Source organism: Sesamum indicum, linkage group LG8 (assembly GCF_026168435.1).
Source record: "Sesamum indicum cultivar Baizhima isolate 11 linkage group LG8, ASM2616843v1, whole genome shotgun sequence".
NCBI lineage: Eukaryota > Viridiplantae > Streptophyta > Magnoliopsida > Lamiales > Pedaliaceae > Sesamum > Sesamum indicum.
Genome location: NC_142664.1, coordinates 29,457,375 through 29,475,250, shown reverse-complemented (window position 1 = coordinate 29,475,250; position 17,876 = coordinate 29,457,375). Strand labels below are relative to the sequence as shown.

The window sequence follows — 17,876 nt, the reverse complement described above, 5'->3', positions numbered from 1 at the left end:
TATTAAATGAGGTAATAAATATCGACAGTCACACGCTAAATGCTAAGTAACAAGAAAACAAACGTGTGAAATGTCCTTATGTGAAATTTCCTTTTCATAGGTTGAGTCCTCATCAAGAATGCAAAACTAAAGATTCACATGTTTTTTTATCCAACTTGGCTCTATCTGTAGAGATTTTTCGTGGACAGCAGCATCCAACAGGAGCTGAGCGTTTAACAATTCAGCTTTCCTGAATCCTCATCATCTCGTGCCTTAATATAGACTAAAAAAGAAATAACAGTTTTGTTTAAGCTACTCACATCAGAAATTCAGAATATTGGAATCGAAACAGACAGGAATATCAAACATATCTCTGAAATAAATTTTATCATTTGACCCATTTCGTCAAGAATCATGCAACTGACCTGTAGGATTCAAACATGTTGAACAGATTTAGAAAATGGAATAGTTTTATTGCAATCAGTGACTTCATTTTCCTTTGTTTTTACCTTCAAGAATTTGAGGGGTCAAATGAAGAGGGACTCTTGCATGACCGTGTATCACGTTGTAATAGAGTCGTCAGGCTTTTTCTAAACAATTGTATGTCAGATTATATTGTCTAAATAAATAAATTAGTGTAGGTTAGCCACATTATCTTGTTTAGATTTAATGCAAGGTTTTATTTTAATAATTTTTTGTTTGAATAAATAACTTCTTTATTTCAGTAACCACTGTTTTCAAGACAGAAACAAACAAGTTTCGATATAGAATTGTCAATGTGTAGTAAATCTAACTCCGCTTGACTCTTTAATCTTAATTAGTCTGCTAACACAGATTTCCGTCCTTTTTAAGTCTCAACAACCCACAATCTCACGGACAAGCACACTCAGTGCGTGTTGGAGTTACTTCCAAGAACTCCAGAAAAGTAAAGAAACAGCCCCCAATTTTAGCTCTAATTCAAATCCCAGTTTTTGTTGCTCCTTCTGGAAGCCCAAGCAAATGGGGTGTTCTGAAAGACCAAAAGGTGCAATCTTGCTGGGGCTTTTGCTGCTAACTTTGGCAGAAATAGTGGTGGGTCGGTTTGTGGTTGAGAAGAACAGCTTGAGGGTATTATCACCGGACAGCATAAAGGGAACTCATGATAGTGCCATTGGCAACTTTGGGATTCCACAATATGGAGGAAGGATGGGTGGAACTGTGGTGTATCCCCGAGACAACAGGAAAGGCTGCAAGAGTTTTGATGATTCTGGGATTTCTTTCAAGGCTAAAGCTGGAGCTCTTCCCAACTTTGTTCTTGTTGATCGTGGGGGTACATGCTCTTGTTTTCTTTTGAGCTTCTTTGAGGAATTTTGGGTTTCTTTATTTTTAATGTTTTGTTTTAATAGAGGATAAGCTCCCTCTAAAATTTCCTTTATTTTTTATTCTAGTGAAGTTCTTGGTTATTGATACCGAGTTCAGATATCCCTTATATAACTACTGTTCACTACAAATATTTCATTAGATGGTTCCTGATTAAGGTTAAATTTGTTATTTATATTATGGATAAAATTTTTGTCTACTTTAGTTAATTTGCCTATTTGGATTGAACTTGAATTTGTTCTTTAGATTGTGAGTGAAGAGCTTAGTTGTGGTGAGTTATTTGATTTCTAGAGATACCCTTTGATTAATTCAGATGATTTTCTTGGTCATGTGATTCAGTGACGCTCACTGGGGGTCTTGCTTTGCAGTTTATAATTTTAATTTAGAGGCCTTACTTTGTGTTTGTGTCTATTAATTGCATTTATTAAGCAGCTTTTGGACACATTTCGGTTATCAGGAAACTTGTGTAGCTAAACTCAAATGATTCCAGACTATTGACAGACTTATTTTGGCTTAAACTTGTCAATTTTTAGTTGCAAGCCTTTCCAATTTTATCAAGTTGCTTTTGCTGTTATCAATTAAGACTTCAAATTGTTGCTTTGATGGTTCTAGGTATCCTTTTGCGTAAATATAATTCATGTCTAGCTGATAGACACCTTTTTGTGGTCTCATTATGAGGACATTTTGATGAAATTGAATGTGCTATTTCTCAAGGTTTAGATCCCATACTTGTGAAATATAGCTATTTCACCAATTGTTGGAATCATGATTTTCCATCGTTCTTAATTAGCTTCTTTTGGATTTCCATGAGCTACATATAATTGGAGCTGGAATGAGAAGCACTTTTGAAGTTGGATTGTGTAGGTTATATGTGTGAGTTTGGACAAAAAAGGGCACATTCCGTTTGAGTTATTTTAGGTGAATTCTGTTGCTTAATGAGTATTTGTAAGGAACAAGACTTTCCTACAATTTCCTGCTATGCAGCTTCATATTGCCTGGAGATGAGGATTATGTTTTTATCTATATTTCTATCAGATAAAAACATAATCCTGATATGATTCTCTGATAACTTCAACCTGTGCTGCAGATTGCTTTTTTGCTTTAAAGGTTTGGAATGCCCAGAATGCTGGTGCTGCTGCAGTTCTAGTGGCTGATGACCTTGATGAACCATTGATAACAATGGACTCACCTGAAGAGGATGGTGCATCTGCAAGATATATTGCAAACATAACAATACCATCTGCACTGATTGATAAAAGTTTTGGTGAAAAATTAAAGAAAGCAATCAGCGAGGGTGACATGGTGAATGTGAATCTTGACTGGAGGGAAGCTGTCCCCCACCCAGATGATCGAGTGGAATACGAACTGTGGACTAACAGCAACGACGAGTGTGGGGTTAAGTGTGATATGTTGATGGAGTTTTTGAAGGATTTTAAGGGGGCGGCTCAAGTGCTTGAGAAAGGTGGTTATACTCAATTTACACCTCATTATATAACTTGGTATTGCCCGCAGGCGTTCACCATTAGCAAACAATGCAAATCTCAATGCCTCAACCATGGAAGATATTGTGCTCCAGACCCTGAACAAGATTTCAGCACTGGTTATGAAGGAAAAGATGTGGTTCTTGAGAACCTGAGACAGCTATGTGTTTTTAGAGTGGCCAATGAGACCAAAAAACCATGGGTCTGGTGGGACTATGTTACTGATTTCCAAATCAGATGCCCCATGAAGGAGAAGAAATACAACAAGGAATGTGCTGAGCAAGTTATTAACTCTTTAGGTAAATATTTTTATCTTCCATCATAATTGTCTCTGAATATTGTGCAAAACATTATATTCTAAGTTTACTTGCATATCAGGTCTTGATCTGAAAAAAATTGAAAAATGCATGGGTGATCCGGAAGCTGATTCAGACAATCCTGTTCTGAAAGAAGAGCAGGATGCTCAAGTGAGTATTGTAATCAATTTTCTTACAGCATTATCAAGTGAACAGTCTTTCTGTTGTCTCTTATTATTTACGTTCTCTCTGTTAATAATCATATAAAATGCCTGAGAAGTAAAATTTCTGTAGATTGGAAAAGGATCACGTGGTGATGTAACCATTCTGCCAACTCTCGTTGTGAATAATCGTCAATATCGAGGTTTGTTTTCTGCACACATAATTTCCTCCAAGCAGTTAAAATATGATATTTTTCTGATTTGCTTTTTCTGCAGGGAAATTGGAGAAAGGTGCTGTTTTGAAAGCTATATGTGCTGGTTTTGAGGAAACCACGGAGCCATCAGTTTGTCTGGGTGGTGGTATGTTACTTACAGAGTTAATTTGACTGTTGAGTGGAATGAGTGAACTTGGAGATGATATTTTCTAACTGCAGATGTGGAAACAAATGAATGCTTGGAGAACAACGGTGGCTGCTGGCAAGACAAGGCAGCTAATATTACAGCTTGCAAGGTACTTTAGTGTAATTTAATGTTTTGCCTTAAACCTTTTATCTTCTTACATTTTCGTGTACACATTCAGGACACATTCCGAGGAAGAGTATGCGAATGCCCTGTGGTTAATGGTGTGCAGTTTAAGGGAGATGGTTATAGGTCTTGTGTTGGTATGTAAATGGTTACCATTTGTTTAGCAAATAGTTCCTATTAATCTATCAGGAAATGCCTGCTAAAAGCAACCTCTCCTTTGAATTGTTTCATCATCCGCATCAACTCATTATGCTCGACCCGTAATAGATTTTCAAACACATGGAAAAAAAGTCGTAAATATGGGATATTGTTTCAATATTCCATGTTGTTTGACATTATGATTGAAGTAAATCCCTGAATTTCGAATTCCAATAGACAAGTAATGTTACCCACAAACTGCCTTGATTTTTCACTGGTGCATCTCATAACTCATTCCAAGCTGAGATGAAATATGGAAATCATCTTGTGGATGTTAGGCTATATATAACTCAAGGAGGAGGTGGACCCAGGTCGTTTCTTCTGCAACTATATGATTTAGTTACCCTTTGGGCATACTCTAGTCATCATGACATCTTTCTAAAATTGAGTTTCTCTAGAGAAGGTGCTATGAGAATCTCAACCTTTTGTTAGTGCATATGATGGATGAGGATTCTCAGCTATTTGTCTTGAGAAAAAAGATGGGAAGATTGGATGTAGACAGTCTTAAGTATCAACCCACTCAGGATAGCATGGCAATACTTTGAATGAAAATATCAACTTGTCTTGGTGCATGTAATTAACAAGATTCTCAAGGTTTAGAATTTTCAAGTCGCTAATGTAGAGGGAGACATTTATTAACCAATGGACTGAATATCAATACTATATTCTCAGGCTGTAAATGTAAGTTTGTAATAATTATTTTACAGTGCACATGCCTTTGCTGTATAAATTTCATTTAAAGTCTCACTCCTTGTCTTATTCTTAGCTTCAAGAATTATGTTAAAATTTTCCATTCTACGAATATATCAAGCCATCGTGATCAGAATATTACCTGAATAGATCTTTCCATATGCAGCAAGTGGACCGGGGCGTTGCAGAATAAATAACGGAGGCTGTTGGCATGAAAGCAGAAATGGAGTCGCTTTCTCTGCTTGTGTGGTTCGTGATCTTTTATATTTTGTATCTTAGTCCCAAGCTAAAAGTTGCATGAGATTGGAATTTCTTTGATATTTCTTAACAGGATAATGAAGAGGGAAAATGCACATGTCCTCCAGGATTTAAAGGTGATGGTGTTAACAGTTGTGAAGGTAAGAACTTTCTATATAACATTCTTATGTCCTAAACACCTTCCACAATAATCTGCTTTGATGTACTTCATTTTGATTTACTGGCTAAGTTTTTGTCTAGCTAGATGGTATGTCATAGCAGCCTGGTTTCCTTGCTCCGAGGTATCATTTGCATGAGAATGAAGGTTTAATGTCCCTCCTTACTCAAAGTAATAATAATAATTCCTGAGAAACATCACCTCGGTCCTCAGCAGTTGGGAGTTTCACCCTACATCCCAAAATTTTTCCATATATCAATTATCAACAAAAGTATACCTCAACAATAATGTCTTATTTTTAGCTCCTTCAACAAATTCACTTGATGAGCTATCCTCAGGCATGTTCAGAGAAAGAAAATATTTTGTAATTTTTGTAACTAATAAGCTCCACTAACAGTAAACTAAAACAAAAATCAATTTGGAACCTGGTATGAATAACCAGCATTTCAACTGTTTTAACAGAAAGGAAGGAAAGAAGCAAACTAAAGAAAATTAAAGAAAAGGAACAATGGATTACAATTGAGGAGACTTTACTTGATATCAGGGATGAAGACCAACAAGCAGGTCTAGATGTAAGATTGCATGAACTATACATTTCCTAGTACTCAGTTATCAAATGACATATCTCGGATGACATAGCATTCACCACCCACCTCAACACTCTTCTTGACTCGGCCCCATATTTCCACAACATATTCTTCATCTCCCAAATCTTGAGGCAATAAAATCATGAGCTAAAGAAAAGGAACTAGGATTGTCTTGAAAGTCTAAAACTGAAGGTGGATTATAGTTGCATCCTTCAACACCTCATTTTGACAGTGGAACAATTGAACTGAAGAAACCCACAATCAGCCAACTGGATTTTCTATGTTGAAGTTAGTCTAATTTATTTCTCAGAAATAAAAGAGTTCCTGACTTTGTCACTGTCGATTAATGATGATGGAAATTAAGACTTCATATTACTGTTAGATGCACGGGGCAAACTGGTCAATTTCAGAGTTTGTATAGGCAGGTGTTTTTGTTGCATTGTACGTCAAACTTAGGTTGTCTGATCCATATTCCAGGAGCCAGCCTAATTGATCCGCGGTCTATAATATATCAAAGGCCAAAAAACGTTGAAACTAACACCAAGATGGGCTTGATTGGTTTTTCTTATATTGATGGGTGAAAACATCAAATGTTCTGGATTATTCCATGTCGATAGTGGGCCAACATTGGACTGACGTGTCATTATGCACACTGTTTGGTGTTTTCCAACGCAATCCATGTAAGAAAAATCCACCTATTTTATAGATGTATCTATCAAAATCACTGCAAGCAAACGAGCCTAAAAATTTTCAAAAGCTTGAATCAAACTTGATCCGTTACACTTCTAGTTGAAAGCGCTTTTTTTTTTCTGTAAGATATCTTTTTATTTGCAATAATGGAAATAGCAAACTTCATTGGGAAGTTGAGGGTGACATGAATATGGTGTTATGCTGAATTGTATGTCACCTATTAACAACTATATTCCCATCATTTACATAGACCTGATGTGAAATTGGAGCTCAAATAACGAGTTATCATCATGCAGTTTGCTTGTTTAACTTCCACCCTTACACTCTTTTACTTTTAACACACAGATATCGATGAATGTAAGCAGAAGAAAGCCTGTCAATGCCCTGAATGCAGCTGCAAAAATACATGGGGCAGTTACGAGTGCACTTGTGGTGGGGACCTGTTGTATATCAGGGACCATGATACCTGCATAAGTCAGTCCGCTCGCAAATTTTTTATATTATGCATCTATAAGTTGCACTCCTGATCCTCAATTGGTTTCTGTTCTGCTGCTTTATGCAGGTAAGACTACAGAAGTGAAGTCTGCTTGGACTGCTGTTTGGATTATTTTGATTGCATTGGCTTTAGCTGCTGGTGGGGCTTATGTGGTGTATAAACGTAGATTGAGGGTAAGTTTTCTTTCTACTCACAAATGTCAGATATAAGCATTAGTTCCAAGTTCACCTCTAAAATTTATTCTTTAGTCAGATCTTACCCCTTAATTTGGAATATGAAACTGTTAATTATTAGATAAGGGATGAGGTATGGCGATAGATGCTGAAAGATGAACTAACAAACGGAAGAAATAAGTGACAGAATGTTGATGTTACTTGAGTTTCCAACAAAGGTGGTTGGCAAGTTGTGCTAATGATCTGATAATGTGCTGGATTTAGTTGAGACGTAGCACAGTTGTTTTGAGAGGGTTAATGCGTAAATCCTTTTAGCATCAATGGAATTTCTGTCATATCTTACCATCTACTATGAGATATTGTCACTTACTACAACTTTTCCATGGTTGCATTTTCAGTCATATATGGACTCAGAGATCAGGGCCATCATGGCACAATATATGCCTCTGGACAGTCAAAATGAAGTTCCAAATCACGTAGATGAAGATCGTGCTTGAAAATGCTGCTCAATCATTGTACTTCCTGCAAGGGTGATGTGGGGGCTCGTGTGACTGACCTTCTATCTCCAACAAAAGGTTTGAAGGTAGAATCATATTTTCTGAATGATTTGTTGGTTGATAGGTGAAATGAGAATCGTCCTGATGTCTTTTAATATGCAACACGTCCGAGTCAGGATTGCCTTTGGGGCACTTTTTCTAAAGAGATTAGGTTCGAGACATGTACACTGCATCATGTGACAGGTTGTGCTCCTCTAATTTAATCGAGAGTGTGTGACGATGTGCATCTTATTATTTCCATGTATATTCGTCGTGATTGCATGTTTCTTGATGCCGGTGGAGTCAACATTATTAGTTATACCAGAACTACATATTAGTTTATGCTATGTTCTCACTGAATGATGTTAGAATGTCCTCGTGCCCATGTTTGTTAAATAGTTCGTTGGAGCAATCTGGAATTCTTTTTAATGATGTTATACTTTTATATGTGCAAATGATGTCCATGTTGACATCTTGTTTTTTTAGCACTTGTTGAACATTTAATGCATAGATCTCAAGAATTACTGACACAGATGATGACTACTGTGCCTTAGAATAGGTTGACATCTTTTACTAAATTATACGGATCTGCTCAGCAGATCTATATACAAGTGATGTGAATAGTCTCCAGTTTAGTACAAGTAAATGTACTGTCTGATCATAAGAGAACTCTAAGCGGGGGATGGCATTTGGGCGAGTGAGTTTCTATGGGGACCGGCATAGCTGCTGCCCTGTGTGTCTATGTAGGTGCATTTGCACATTCTCGTCTACATTTACTGCTAATGCGCTAAAATATGAAATTGGGAACTGACATTTAGATGTAATCTCTAAGTTGTGCCACTTTCAAGAGCGTCGTTTTAGCCGGTTGCATGTGGTTGTTTTATGGTGTTAATGTGTTATAGCAATGAGTTTGGTTTGTGATTCTTGAAAATTTGTCAGCTGAGCTGAATTTCTATATCAATGCAAGAATTTTGTTGTGGTGTTGGGATGGATACACATGATCAAATGTGACGTTGTTGTAGCGTGAAATGCTGATATTATCATGTATGATTCAGTGTTCTAACAGAACGGTAAAAATGATCTTGGTTTTTACTGCGTTCATGAATGTTAATATCTAAAATATTTTTTAGATATCCAGCAGGTAGAGGTTGTGGGCTCCTGATCAAAGTTACATTTAAAATTCCTTGACTGCATCTTCTTAGAATTTGATCCATCAAATTATTTTGTGTAGTAATCCACCCATTATTTTGTTGATGGGATCTGATCTGCGAAATTGAGATTTTATAATTTTTTATTATTTTTTTGGTTACTTACAAATAGTAATTTTTAATGAACTCTGTATGAGAACTTCTATTTTTTATGTATAAATTTTGTGTAAAATGAAATTGCTAAATATTTATTTATGATGATATTACTTTATCGAAAGTTAAAAGTTAAGATAATTGTCCGGGATCCAGATCCTGAATCCGAGTTCGAGACCTCTACTGGATTCCGATTTGGTACATCCGGATCCGGATCTATATTCGAGAAATGAAGTTAATGAATCGGATTTGAGTTGGACGTAGACGTTATGTGGATATGGTTCTTGTGGACGTAGTTCCGGTTCTAGGAATTCGGTATGATCCATATTTGAGGATCCAGTTTTATCCACATCCGAATTTGGAAATGAAGCTAGTTTGACCTGATCAAATCCAAAGAATAAAAATTCCGTAAGTAATTATACGTCTAGTGTAATATATTTGTTAGTCGATTTACAAGTATAATTATTCATATTGAAATATCGACATCAATATTTAATAAAAATTATTATAATAATCATTTCACGCACTTAGCGGGGTTCGAATTCATGATTTATATGATTATGGGATTTTATCTTCGCCAATTGAATTAGACCATAGTTACGATTCGGATCTGATTCTTGGGAAGTCAACTGTTTGATGTAATAATTTGGTATGCTTGTTGTGGATCCAAATCTGAGTCTAATGCTATTTCTTTTATCAGATCTCAATCAAATTTTTAAGAAATTCAGTGGATCCGGATCTACTTTTTGTAAGGCAAATTAATTGGATGGGTCGGTCAAGCCATCCTCCAAACAGATATAATATATATATATTTGGTTTTATTTTTGGAATAATAAGTCCACTTATGGATGATATTTTAATATACTTTTTTAAAAAATGGTTATATATATTTAGTAAAAATGCACTTAAATGATCATATCATATAAAATGACGTGACTTATATCAAAAGTTCATTAAAAAGTAATCATCAAATATTGCATTCCATAAATGAACTTGAATTTAGATTTGAGTAAGTTTTAGCATTGAATACGGATATGAGTTTAATTTTTAATTAGAACTGAATTCGGGTCATAGAATTTGATCATGGATCTAGTTTTGGGTAGGTTTTAGGTTCAAATCTAAGTCAAATCCAAATCCTAGAGTTCATTTTAAAATATTCTTCATGGATATGGATCTGAATTCCAGTGAGACGTGTCTTATAGTCTATTTTAGAATAATTTGTATGATCCGAATTCAAATTTGATTCGTTTCCGAATCCATTCTGAGTAGGTTTTAGGTTCGGATATAAGTCAAATTCAAACACTAGAATTCATTTTGAAATATTCTTTATGGATTCGAATTTGAACTGAATTCAAACCCTAGTGAGACATGCCTCAAAGTCTATTATAGAATAATTTGTATGATCTGAATCTGAATTCGAATGATTTGATTTGTTTTTTAGGTAAATTTTAGCATCCAATTGTAGATTGGGGTAATTATATTTTCATTCCCTCATCTTCACCATTAATTTAATTTCTTTACTTTTTTATTTTGTCCTAACATTGACCTACATGCACCCCTACCCTTATAGTACGTTTATAATTTTACATTTACCCCCTAAAGTTTGCAATATTGGAAATAAGGCCCCCATCTTCGTTGATTCTTTTTATATTATGACCACAATACCTTCCACACTATTATATAAATGTGACTACTCACAATTTTCACGTTTGATGTTTTATTTAAAATAATCTTCATGTTTTAGAAAAACTTTCCTAAAACAAATTAGAAGATTTTCCTGCAGATTTTTTTTTTATTTTGATTTAAATTTTATTTTATAAAAATTAAAAGAGTATTTAGAATTTTTTAAATAAAGTGAAGGTATTTGTAATCATGCGAAACCTCGGAAAGATGGTTGTAATTTAGCCTGTATTTAATTATACCATATGAAGATCATTAACGTAAGATTTTAACAAATCAAATCAGAATATAACCGTGATTTAAGCAAGTTATGGTGAAATTATGATTACACAGAACAGTGAAGCCATTTTATACAATTTGATCTCATGGGCTCTTCCCAGAACAGCCAGAAAAAAAAGGGAAACAATGGTCATCGATCATGTTCAGATGACAGCCATGAGAAGTATATATTGGATTAATAAACAAGAATGATCAATTAGTCCTCATCAAAGAGAGATTGCCGTTGTCTCAGTTATGTTTTCATCAAGAGAAAAAGAACAAAACGCCATTACAGAAATGGCAACTATTTATGATGCAGTATTTATTCACAGAAAATCTTGCACCACTGAGCCATCATCTTCATCAGGATTGTGGCTTTGGAGTGGAGATTTTTAAATCAAGGCCTATGTCCATTCCATTGTAGGCAATAGGAGCATACATCCACAGGTCATCAGAGCTCAAGAGCTGCATACATATATAAACAGATAAACGTAAGAGGTCGACGAATCTCAGAAAGTCGATCCAAATGACTGAAAAAGGAACCATATGAGAGGAAACTTAGCAATAGTTAGGTAAAAGAACAGTCATTTCCAAGAATATTACCTTAATCTGAAGTTGCAAGAACTTTACATACTGGACAGCCTCTTCAAGCATTGTGCTGATGTCAACCTACGATGAAAAATGGTTTTTGGTTTACCATTTCACATGCAGTAGAAGAATGCTAAGAATGTAGTTATATTGAACCATGCTCGTAATTACCTTAGTTCCATTAGGGACAAGGTTCTGCAAGATTCTCAGCCTCTCATTTATTCTTTCTCTTCTTTTCTGCAATATTGTGGAGAAAGTGTCGTTATTTTAGACACGCAAGGGTTTGACAATATATATCCTGCTTATTTACAACTCTAGAAATAGTTATGTACCCTTGCATAGAGGCTCTGAGGATCAGTAGCTGAACCCCTGCTGGCTCGTGTTTTTCCATTTAAGTTGAGAGCTGCACTGCCCTTTGAGCTTGAGCTCGAAGTCACTCCGTTCAATTCATGTGAAGCATTTGAATCATCTTCAGAAGAGTAGCTGCTGGAGCTCTGCCTCCGAAGCAACGCGATGTGGTTACTATTATTATCGTTGCCATTGTCATCAAGCTTCAGACACTTCTTGATTTTTGTGCTTCTCTTGTTCCTTGGGAGCTGAGTTTCCATAAAATGAGAATAAGAAATCAGTAACTTGTAATTTCACTACACCATATTGGTAAAATGCTAGTAAATTAGAATGACAAGTGTGGAAGTTAATGAAAGATTTCAGTTCTTACTTCTGCAGGGGCACGAGATCTTTTCTTCGACTCTGAAGGGCTGCTGACTTTGTCTTCTTTCACTAGTTCCAACATTGGCACTGCAGGCTCCTGCTCCAGCTGCAAGTCCTTTCCTTGAAAAACATCTTCAGACATGTTTTGGTTAGACACTGTACTGTCATTGCTGATATCCTGGTTCAGGAAGTCGTCACCTTCTGTCACGTTGGTGCTAAGTATATGAATCCGGGAGCTATTATTCTTACCCTCCATATAGTAATCCATCGTCATCATACTATTATTAGTCATGAAAACTTGATGAGACACACAAGGATAGTAGCTTTCATGACTGGGATGGGGAAAAAGAATACCACTGCTTCCACTATAACTACTCCCTTGTGAAAAAGAATACATACTAGTATTAGTTTCATCTGACGAGTACATTGCAGTTTCATCTACAGCAATTTCCTCATTCGACTCGTGAGCAGGCCAAAATGCAGAGGACAGAGGGAAGTTCGAACTGCTTGGCACCTCGTTTGGAAGCGAGCAATTGCCAAGCAATTGTGCCATGAAATCAGCCTCGTCAGAGCACATTCCATTTAAGGGGTTCCATTCTCCTCCAGAAATTGCTCCAACGTGTTCCATTTTCTTGATTTTGGATAGAGAAGCCGAGGAGAATGTTTTGCTATTAACTATCAAATAACAGCTCGACTTGCTCGATGCTTGGAAATCCAGGACATATTTATACTCTTAGCTAAGCTACTTAAAAAAAGATATTATCGATAATAATACCGATAATTTATATTTAAACGGGTCCCAGCTCTCTGATACAAGTATAAGATACAAGCTGGGACCTATACAACTCACGGAAGACTGAGTTCACAGCAATAATGGGCAAAATTATGCAACCTTTCAGACCCTTAAAAAACACATCAAGCCTGAACAGAAATAATTGTCCATATAATGAGTTCATTATACAAATCCCACTCGTTTGATGAAAGCCATATTGGATTAACTGCCATCAGCTAGTGTTAATCACAGCACTTCTACCAGATAATGGTGTTCAGATTCTTCTGGGGTGCAAGGTAGGAGGAAGGAATGCCACCTGTCAATCTACAGAACGTGGGGGTCCTTTTCAAATTATTAAACATTTCCCATGATTAATCAAATGAAAATCGACGTCGTCTATGGGAAAGGGCGATCGTGGAGGTAAGTCTGATATTCTAAAAAATCTATCTGGAACCATCCAGTAGACATAATCTCTTCCAAGCTGGCTCCTGTCTCCAATCCTCCAAACCTTTGGAAAAGAAAATGTCTAAAACAGGCACTGCTCAAGCATTTCATCAACTTTCATTGCTTTGGACAACATAGTCAGATGAATTAAGACAAAAATCACTTAAATTACTAAATGAACCTAGTCATGTAGCCAACTCTACAATCCAGCACGACTGGTGAAATCACAAAAACTCAAAATAATTCAAAAGCTTACCTAGTTGAACAGGCTGTGAGACATCCCTTGATCATTAATCATTAGCAACTTGCATCATCATCTTCTTCAAGGTTCAGGGACCTAAATAATCTTGAATATCTGTAATGATTGGCAAGTATTGATTCTGTTTAACCTGGTAAAGTTGATGGGGCCAGGACAGCATCCTCGAAAAAACAAAGAGATATTTCAAATGATCAGTCCATGGAGTCTTTAGGCAATTGGTTTCCTCTCGTATAGCATAGGTGACAGTAGTGTGTGCAAGGACGAGACCCAAATTTATCTAATCCACAAGTTACATCATGGTAATGAAAATTTTCAAAGAGTGAGGTTTGCAAAACTTTTACATACTAAAGAACGAAACCAACCAGAGCAAATGCACGTTCACCAATGATAAGATAGTAGTAAATAATCTTGAGGTACTCCCGTTTGACCTCAGCACATTGCCACGCGTGAATAGACTATTGCATGTAATATGAATATGCTAAAATTAGTTAATAATTAGGTTATATAATATCCGCAGGCAGTCATCTTTATAAAATAAAGAACTTCCCCTTAGCTCCTTTCAGGATAAAGGGGTAAGCCACAGAAGGAATCACAGTATATAGTTTAAGTATGCTATGAGACAAGTTAGATGGATAGTGTATCATCTTAAGAAACAACTTCTTGATCAGAACACTAAGCTTGAACTTAAGACGTTGAAAATAGATCATATCAATAGAGAGTAGCTTGCAAAATATGAAACTCTTTTCTTGATGTACATCGGAAAACCACTACCTATGCTCGACCAAACACTTTTGGTAGGATCTTTAATTAACCTAAGACTCTGAGGCAAAGAAAAAAAAAGACTGTGAGAACAACACATAAGTCCAAATAATAGAATTGGTAAAACAAATATTCTCTTCTATATCCATCTGTTAAAATATTAAGCAACAGTATAGTTTAAAGAAGATTGTAGTTACTACTGCTTCCTGCAAATCTATCTCAAATATTAGTAACAGATTGGCATGAGCTGTAAAACATGATAAGATAAAATATTTCAAGGGGAAAGATTTGTCAGAAAACGAATGGTTTACTCATTGGCCATATAGAAGAAAACTATCTTTTTCACCAGTTTACTCTTAAAGCAGGGAGCACAAACAACAACTGTACATGCAGTTGCATCAAGATGCATATGCATTATGTAATCAAGTTGACCTAAAGAGATTTAATTTCAATGAACATATCGCGACGCAGTATCCCCGTGGGAGTATATATAAGGTTCCACAAGCACCATGCTGACACATACACATTCTTACCAGCGTAAAATCCTATCGAGAGTTTTAATATGTATGTGCACATTTACTGTCACGATGCACGATTCCAGGCGCTTACATTATAGGGATTGTAACTTGTGATGAACATAAGATCTTATAGAAAAAACAATACATGTGATTCTGCATCTACATTCCATTATTCTTTTACTTCCACGAACATTGTATTTTAGAATGTGAATAAGTTCGTCAAGAATCTTTTCAACTAAGATCATTTAAGGCTATCTGAATTCTCCTTTCCACGTCGGGGTAGCGTGTACTTATATATACGCAACAGTTGAGGCTCTTGTGAGTAATTGTCCACTTTGATCAGAGCAACATAATTCCATCATGAAAAAGCACTAGGCATAAGAGCTCAGGCATGCATACAACTTAAGTTCTTTATCTCCACCTAACGTGGTACGACAGCGGCACATGCAGCATCATTATCCCATTCGCCAACTTAAACAACCAACTCAAACTCCTATACCCTGTATATTCAAGCATGTTATACCTGTTTGGATTGAAATTCTTAGTTAAGCATTTGAAATTCTTACAGGTATCCAACAGAAGACAAAGTTGCCACATTCTAGAATTTACCCTTCACTTGGCCCACTATGTTAGAATCTTGATGTTGCTATTATAAAGATGTCATTTTGTCAGACCCAAGTCAATCAGAGGAATATTTACTTGTTCCACAGTAGAAACCGAAGCATAAAAACAAATAAAAATTCCGTGGGTCTGAAAGGACATTTTAGTATCTTTTGGAAGTTGGACTAACTCATCTATGTTCCTTAAAACTCAAAAAAAACACATACAGACAGACGAATATAGTATTGTATTGAAGGAAAGACGACCTTCGATCGCACTGAAAAGAAAAAGCAGAATGACGAGGATATTTCCCGCCAAAGTGGGAGGGCCTTTCATGAATATTAATGTCACAAAGAGCCTTGAAGAGAGTGTAGGGTCGGTCAAGTTTTGGGGGCAGCGGCAGCCCCAAGATTCCGGCGATGTTCACGCTTCAAATACGCGTTGAATCACCACCTTACGGATGGATATCTTCTCTTAATCCCAATTCACTATTACTACCTTTTTTTTTTTGGGCAAATAATTTTTTGTCTTTCGAATTAGGATTGTATTTACATTTTAACATCTAAATTTTTTTTATATCAACTTACCATCTCGACGTTACGAAATTTTGAATTTTTTCATTTATAATTATTTTTCCACTAAGTTTTTTGTCAAAAAAAAAATCATATTCAGTGCACATATGATATTTAAAGTTATGTTATGTGATATTTTTATATATGCACAGCATGTGATATTTTTTCCGTCAAAAATATCAGCAAAAAAACAATCATGTATGTAAAGTACAAATTTCGCAAAGTTGAGATGATAAATTAACACACAAAAAATTAAGATGCCAAAGTGTAAAAATAAATATAGTTCGAATGGCAAAATATAAATTATCTTTTTTTCTCTCCCCAAATGAATTAACGCAACAGTCCTCCGAAAATATAACATAAGATTAAATACAAGGAATTCGATTTGAATTTTGTGTTATATGGTTAAAACATAAGAGTTGTGTAGTCATGTGCTTATAAGTTACACAAATTTTTCATTTATTGCCATGCATCACTAACAAGGTTTTAGAACTTATAAGTTGAGTATACTTCTCATTTGAAATTGAAGCGGAATGTGTGTTAATATTATCAGTCCTACAAATAAGGAATTAGGGTTTATAAGTCATACAAACTTTCTAACTATAATCAATGTGTGACGTGTGTTAACATCATCAATATAATAATTTTCTTCGATCATGTATCTAGAAATATAATCGATACCAATTAAAAAAAAGACTTTCCGACAAAATATAAAATGAATAAAAATCACTTTTAATAATTAAGTTGTCAAATTATTATAGAAAATGAGTTCATGTTTAAATTAATTTATCCCTGTAACTTATTTCCTTAGGACATATAATTTGCTCCACTTAAATCAGTATATTAATAATATATTCGATTTGAGTCATAATCATCATCTAACATCAAATTCATCGGACCCATCAAAAGGCAAAACAAATTAAAACTATTCTATATATGTATATAGTCAAGTGACAAATTCATGTGTTCTGTAAATGATATAAATCGACATGGCATTTGGATGAAACGAGTGTAAATTTCAAATAATTTGGTGGGGGAATTGTACTAACAATCTTGTACATTAAACAACATTAAAATCTAATATTATTTGAAATTTTTATAAGGTACGACTCATTACAACATCAATAAGACTAATAGAACACAACTAATAATTTTATTTCAAAGTATAATAGCATCAAATCAAGTTGAAAAAGAAAGTATTGTGAGAATAAATTACTACCCAACATTAAGATCGGAATATAAAATATTTATTTATAGAGAATGGAGATTTTGCAATTTGGGCAAATTAAGCCTCAATTCTCATTATGTGTAATCAAACACAGTTGGGAAAGTTCAAATTTTTGATTTTAACATAATCCAAAATATTGCAAATTGTGTTTTAAGCTTCTAAATTTATATTCGAATGCTACTACAAAAAACTATTATTAATCTAATATATATGATGTTAACATTATTTCACATAGTTAGTGGTCAGATTGTTTCCTTTATAGAAATCACTAATTAACGCCAATCGATCATTTGCATATATAACACGGGCATATTTATTTTACTTGACAAAATTAAAATCGGGTTCCATATTCGACGAGCAAAAGAATTCCTCAGATCACACGTTATTTTTAAAAAATTAAAAAAATGCGCATATATTGATTTATTGGGTCGTTATTTCAAAGTGCATTATCCTAAATCCGAATATTACGCTATTTTCACCAACATAACGTTAATCGTCTTAAATATTCTACATTACGAGTCATCTACTAATCATCATTAAATAAGAGATTCATGTTATGAAAAAATCCCAATAGTTGAGTCAATGTATTAAAATAAAAAG

The 17,876-nt window shown here is 35.0% G+C and overlaps 2 protein-coding genes across 2 annotated transcripts; one reads left to right on the top strand and one right to left on the bottom strand.

Moving 5' to 3' along the window:
* The first annotated feature begins 812 nt into the window (after positions 1 to 812).
* LOC105169378 (vacuolar-sorting receptor 3) lies at positions 813 to 7,928 on the top strand. The gene is made up of 12 exons (XM_011089768.3): positions 813 to 1,288; positions 2,426 to 3,118; positions 3,198 to 3,286; positions 3,410 to 3,479; positions 3,553 to 3,636; positions 3,711 to 3,787; positions 3,857 to 3,938; positions 4,856 to 4,938; positions 5,021 to 5,087; positions 6,727 to 6,855; positions 6,944 to 7,050; positions 7,449 to 7,928. The coding sequence occupies exons 1-12, from the start codon at positions 979 to 981 to the stop codon at positions 7,545 to 7,547; spliced, it is 1,890 nt and encodes a 629-aa protein (XP_011088070.1). The 5' UTR covers positions 813 to 978; the 3' UTR covers positions 7,548 to 7,928.
* Positions 7,929 to 10,945: 3,017 nt separating this feature from the next.
* LOC105169464 (uncharacterized) lies at positions 10,946 to 13,877 on the bottom strand. The gene is made up of 5 exons (XM_011089854.3): positions 12,132 to 13,877; positions 11,746 to 12,009; positions 11,585 to 11,650; positions 11,429 to 11,494; positions 10,946 to 11,290 (listed from the first exon to the last, which is right to left on the bottom strand). The coding sequence occupies exons 1-5, from the start codon at positions 12,750 to 12,752 to the stop codon at positions 11,189 to 11,191; spliced, it is 1,119 nt and encodes a 372-aa protein (XP_011088156.1). The 5' UTR covers positions 12,753 to 13,877; the 3' UTR covers positions 10,946 to 11,188.
* Between the last annotated feature and the right edge of the window lie 3,999 nt (positions 13,878 to 17,876).

Excerpts from the sequence above, each read along its gene's own strand:
- LOC105169378 (XM_011089768.3), top strand. The coding sequence starts at position 979 with ATGGGGTGTTCTGAAAGACCAAAAGGTGCAATCTTGCTGGGGCTTTTG. Across the intron at positions 3,788-3,856 it reads CTAATATTACAGCTTGCAAG|GACACATTCCGAGGAAGAGT; the intron begins GTACTTTAGTGT and ends GTACACATTCAG. Across the intron at positions 6,856-6,943 it reads GGACCATGATACCTGCATAA|GTAAGACTACAGAAGTGAAG; the intron begins GTCAGTCCGCTC and ends TGCTTTATGCAG.
- LOC105169464 (XM_011089854.3), bottom strand. The coding sequence starts at position 12,752 with ATGGAACACGTTGGAGCAATTTCTGGAGGAGAATGGAACCCCTTAAAT. Across the intron at positions 11,651-11,745 it reads CTCAGAGCCTCTATGCAAGG|AAAAGAAGAGAAAGAATAAA; the intron begins GTACATAACTAT and ends ACAATATTGCAG. Across the intron at positions 11,495-11,584 it reads TTGTCCCTAATGGAACTAAG|GTTGACATCAGCACAATGCT; the intron begins GTAATTACGAGC and ends TTTTCATCGTAG.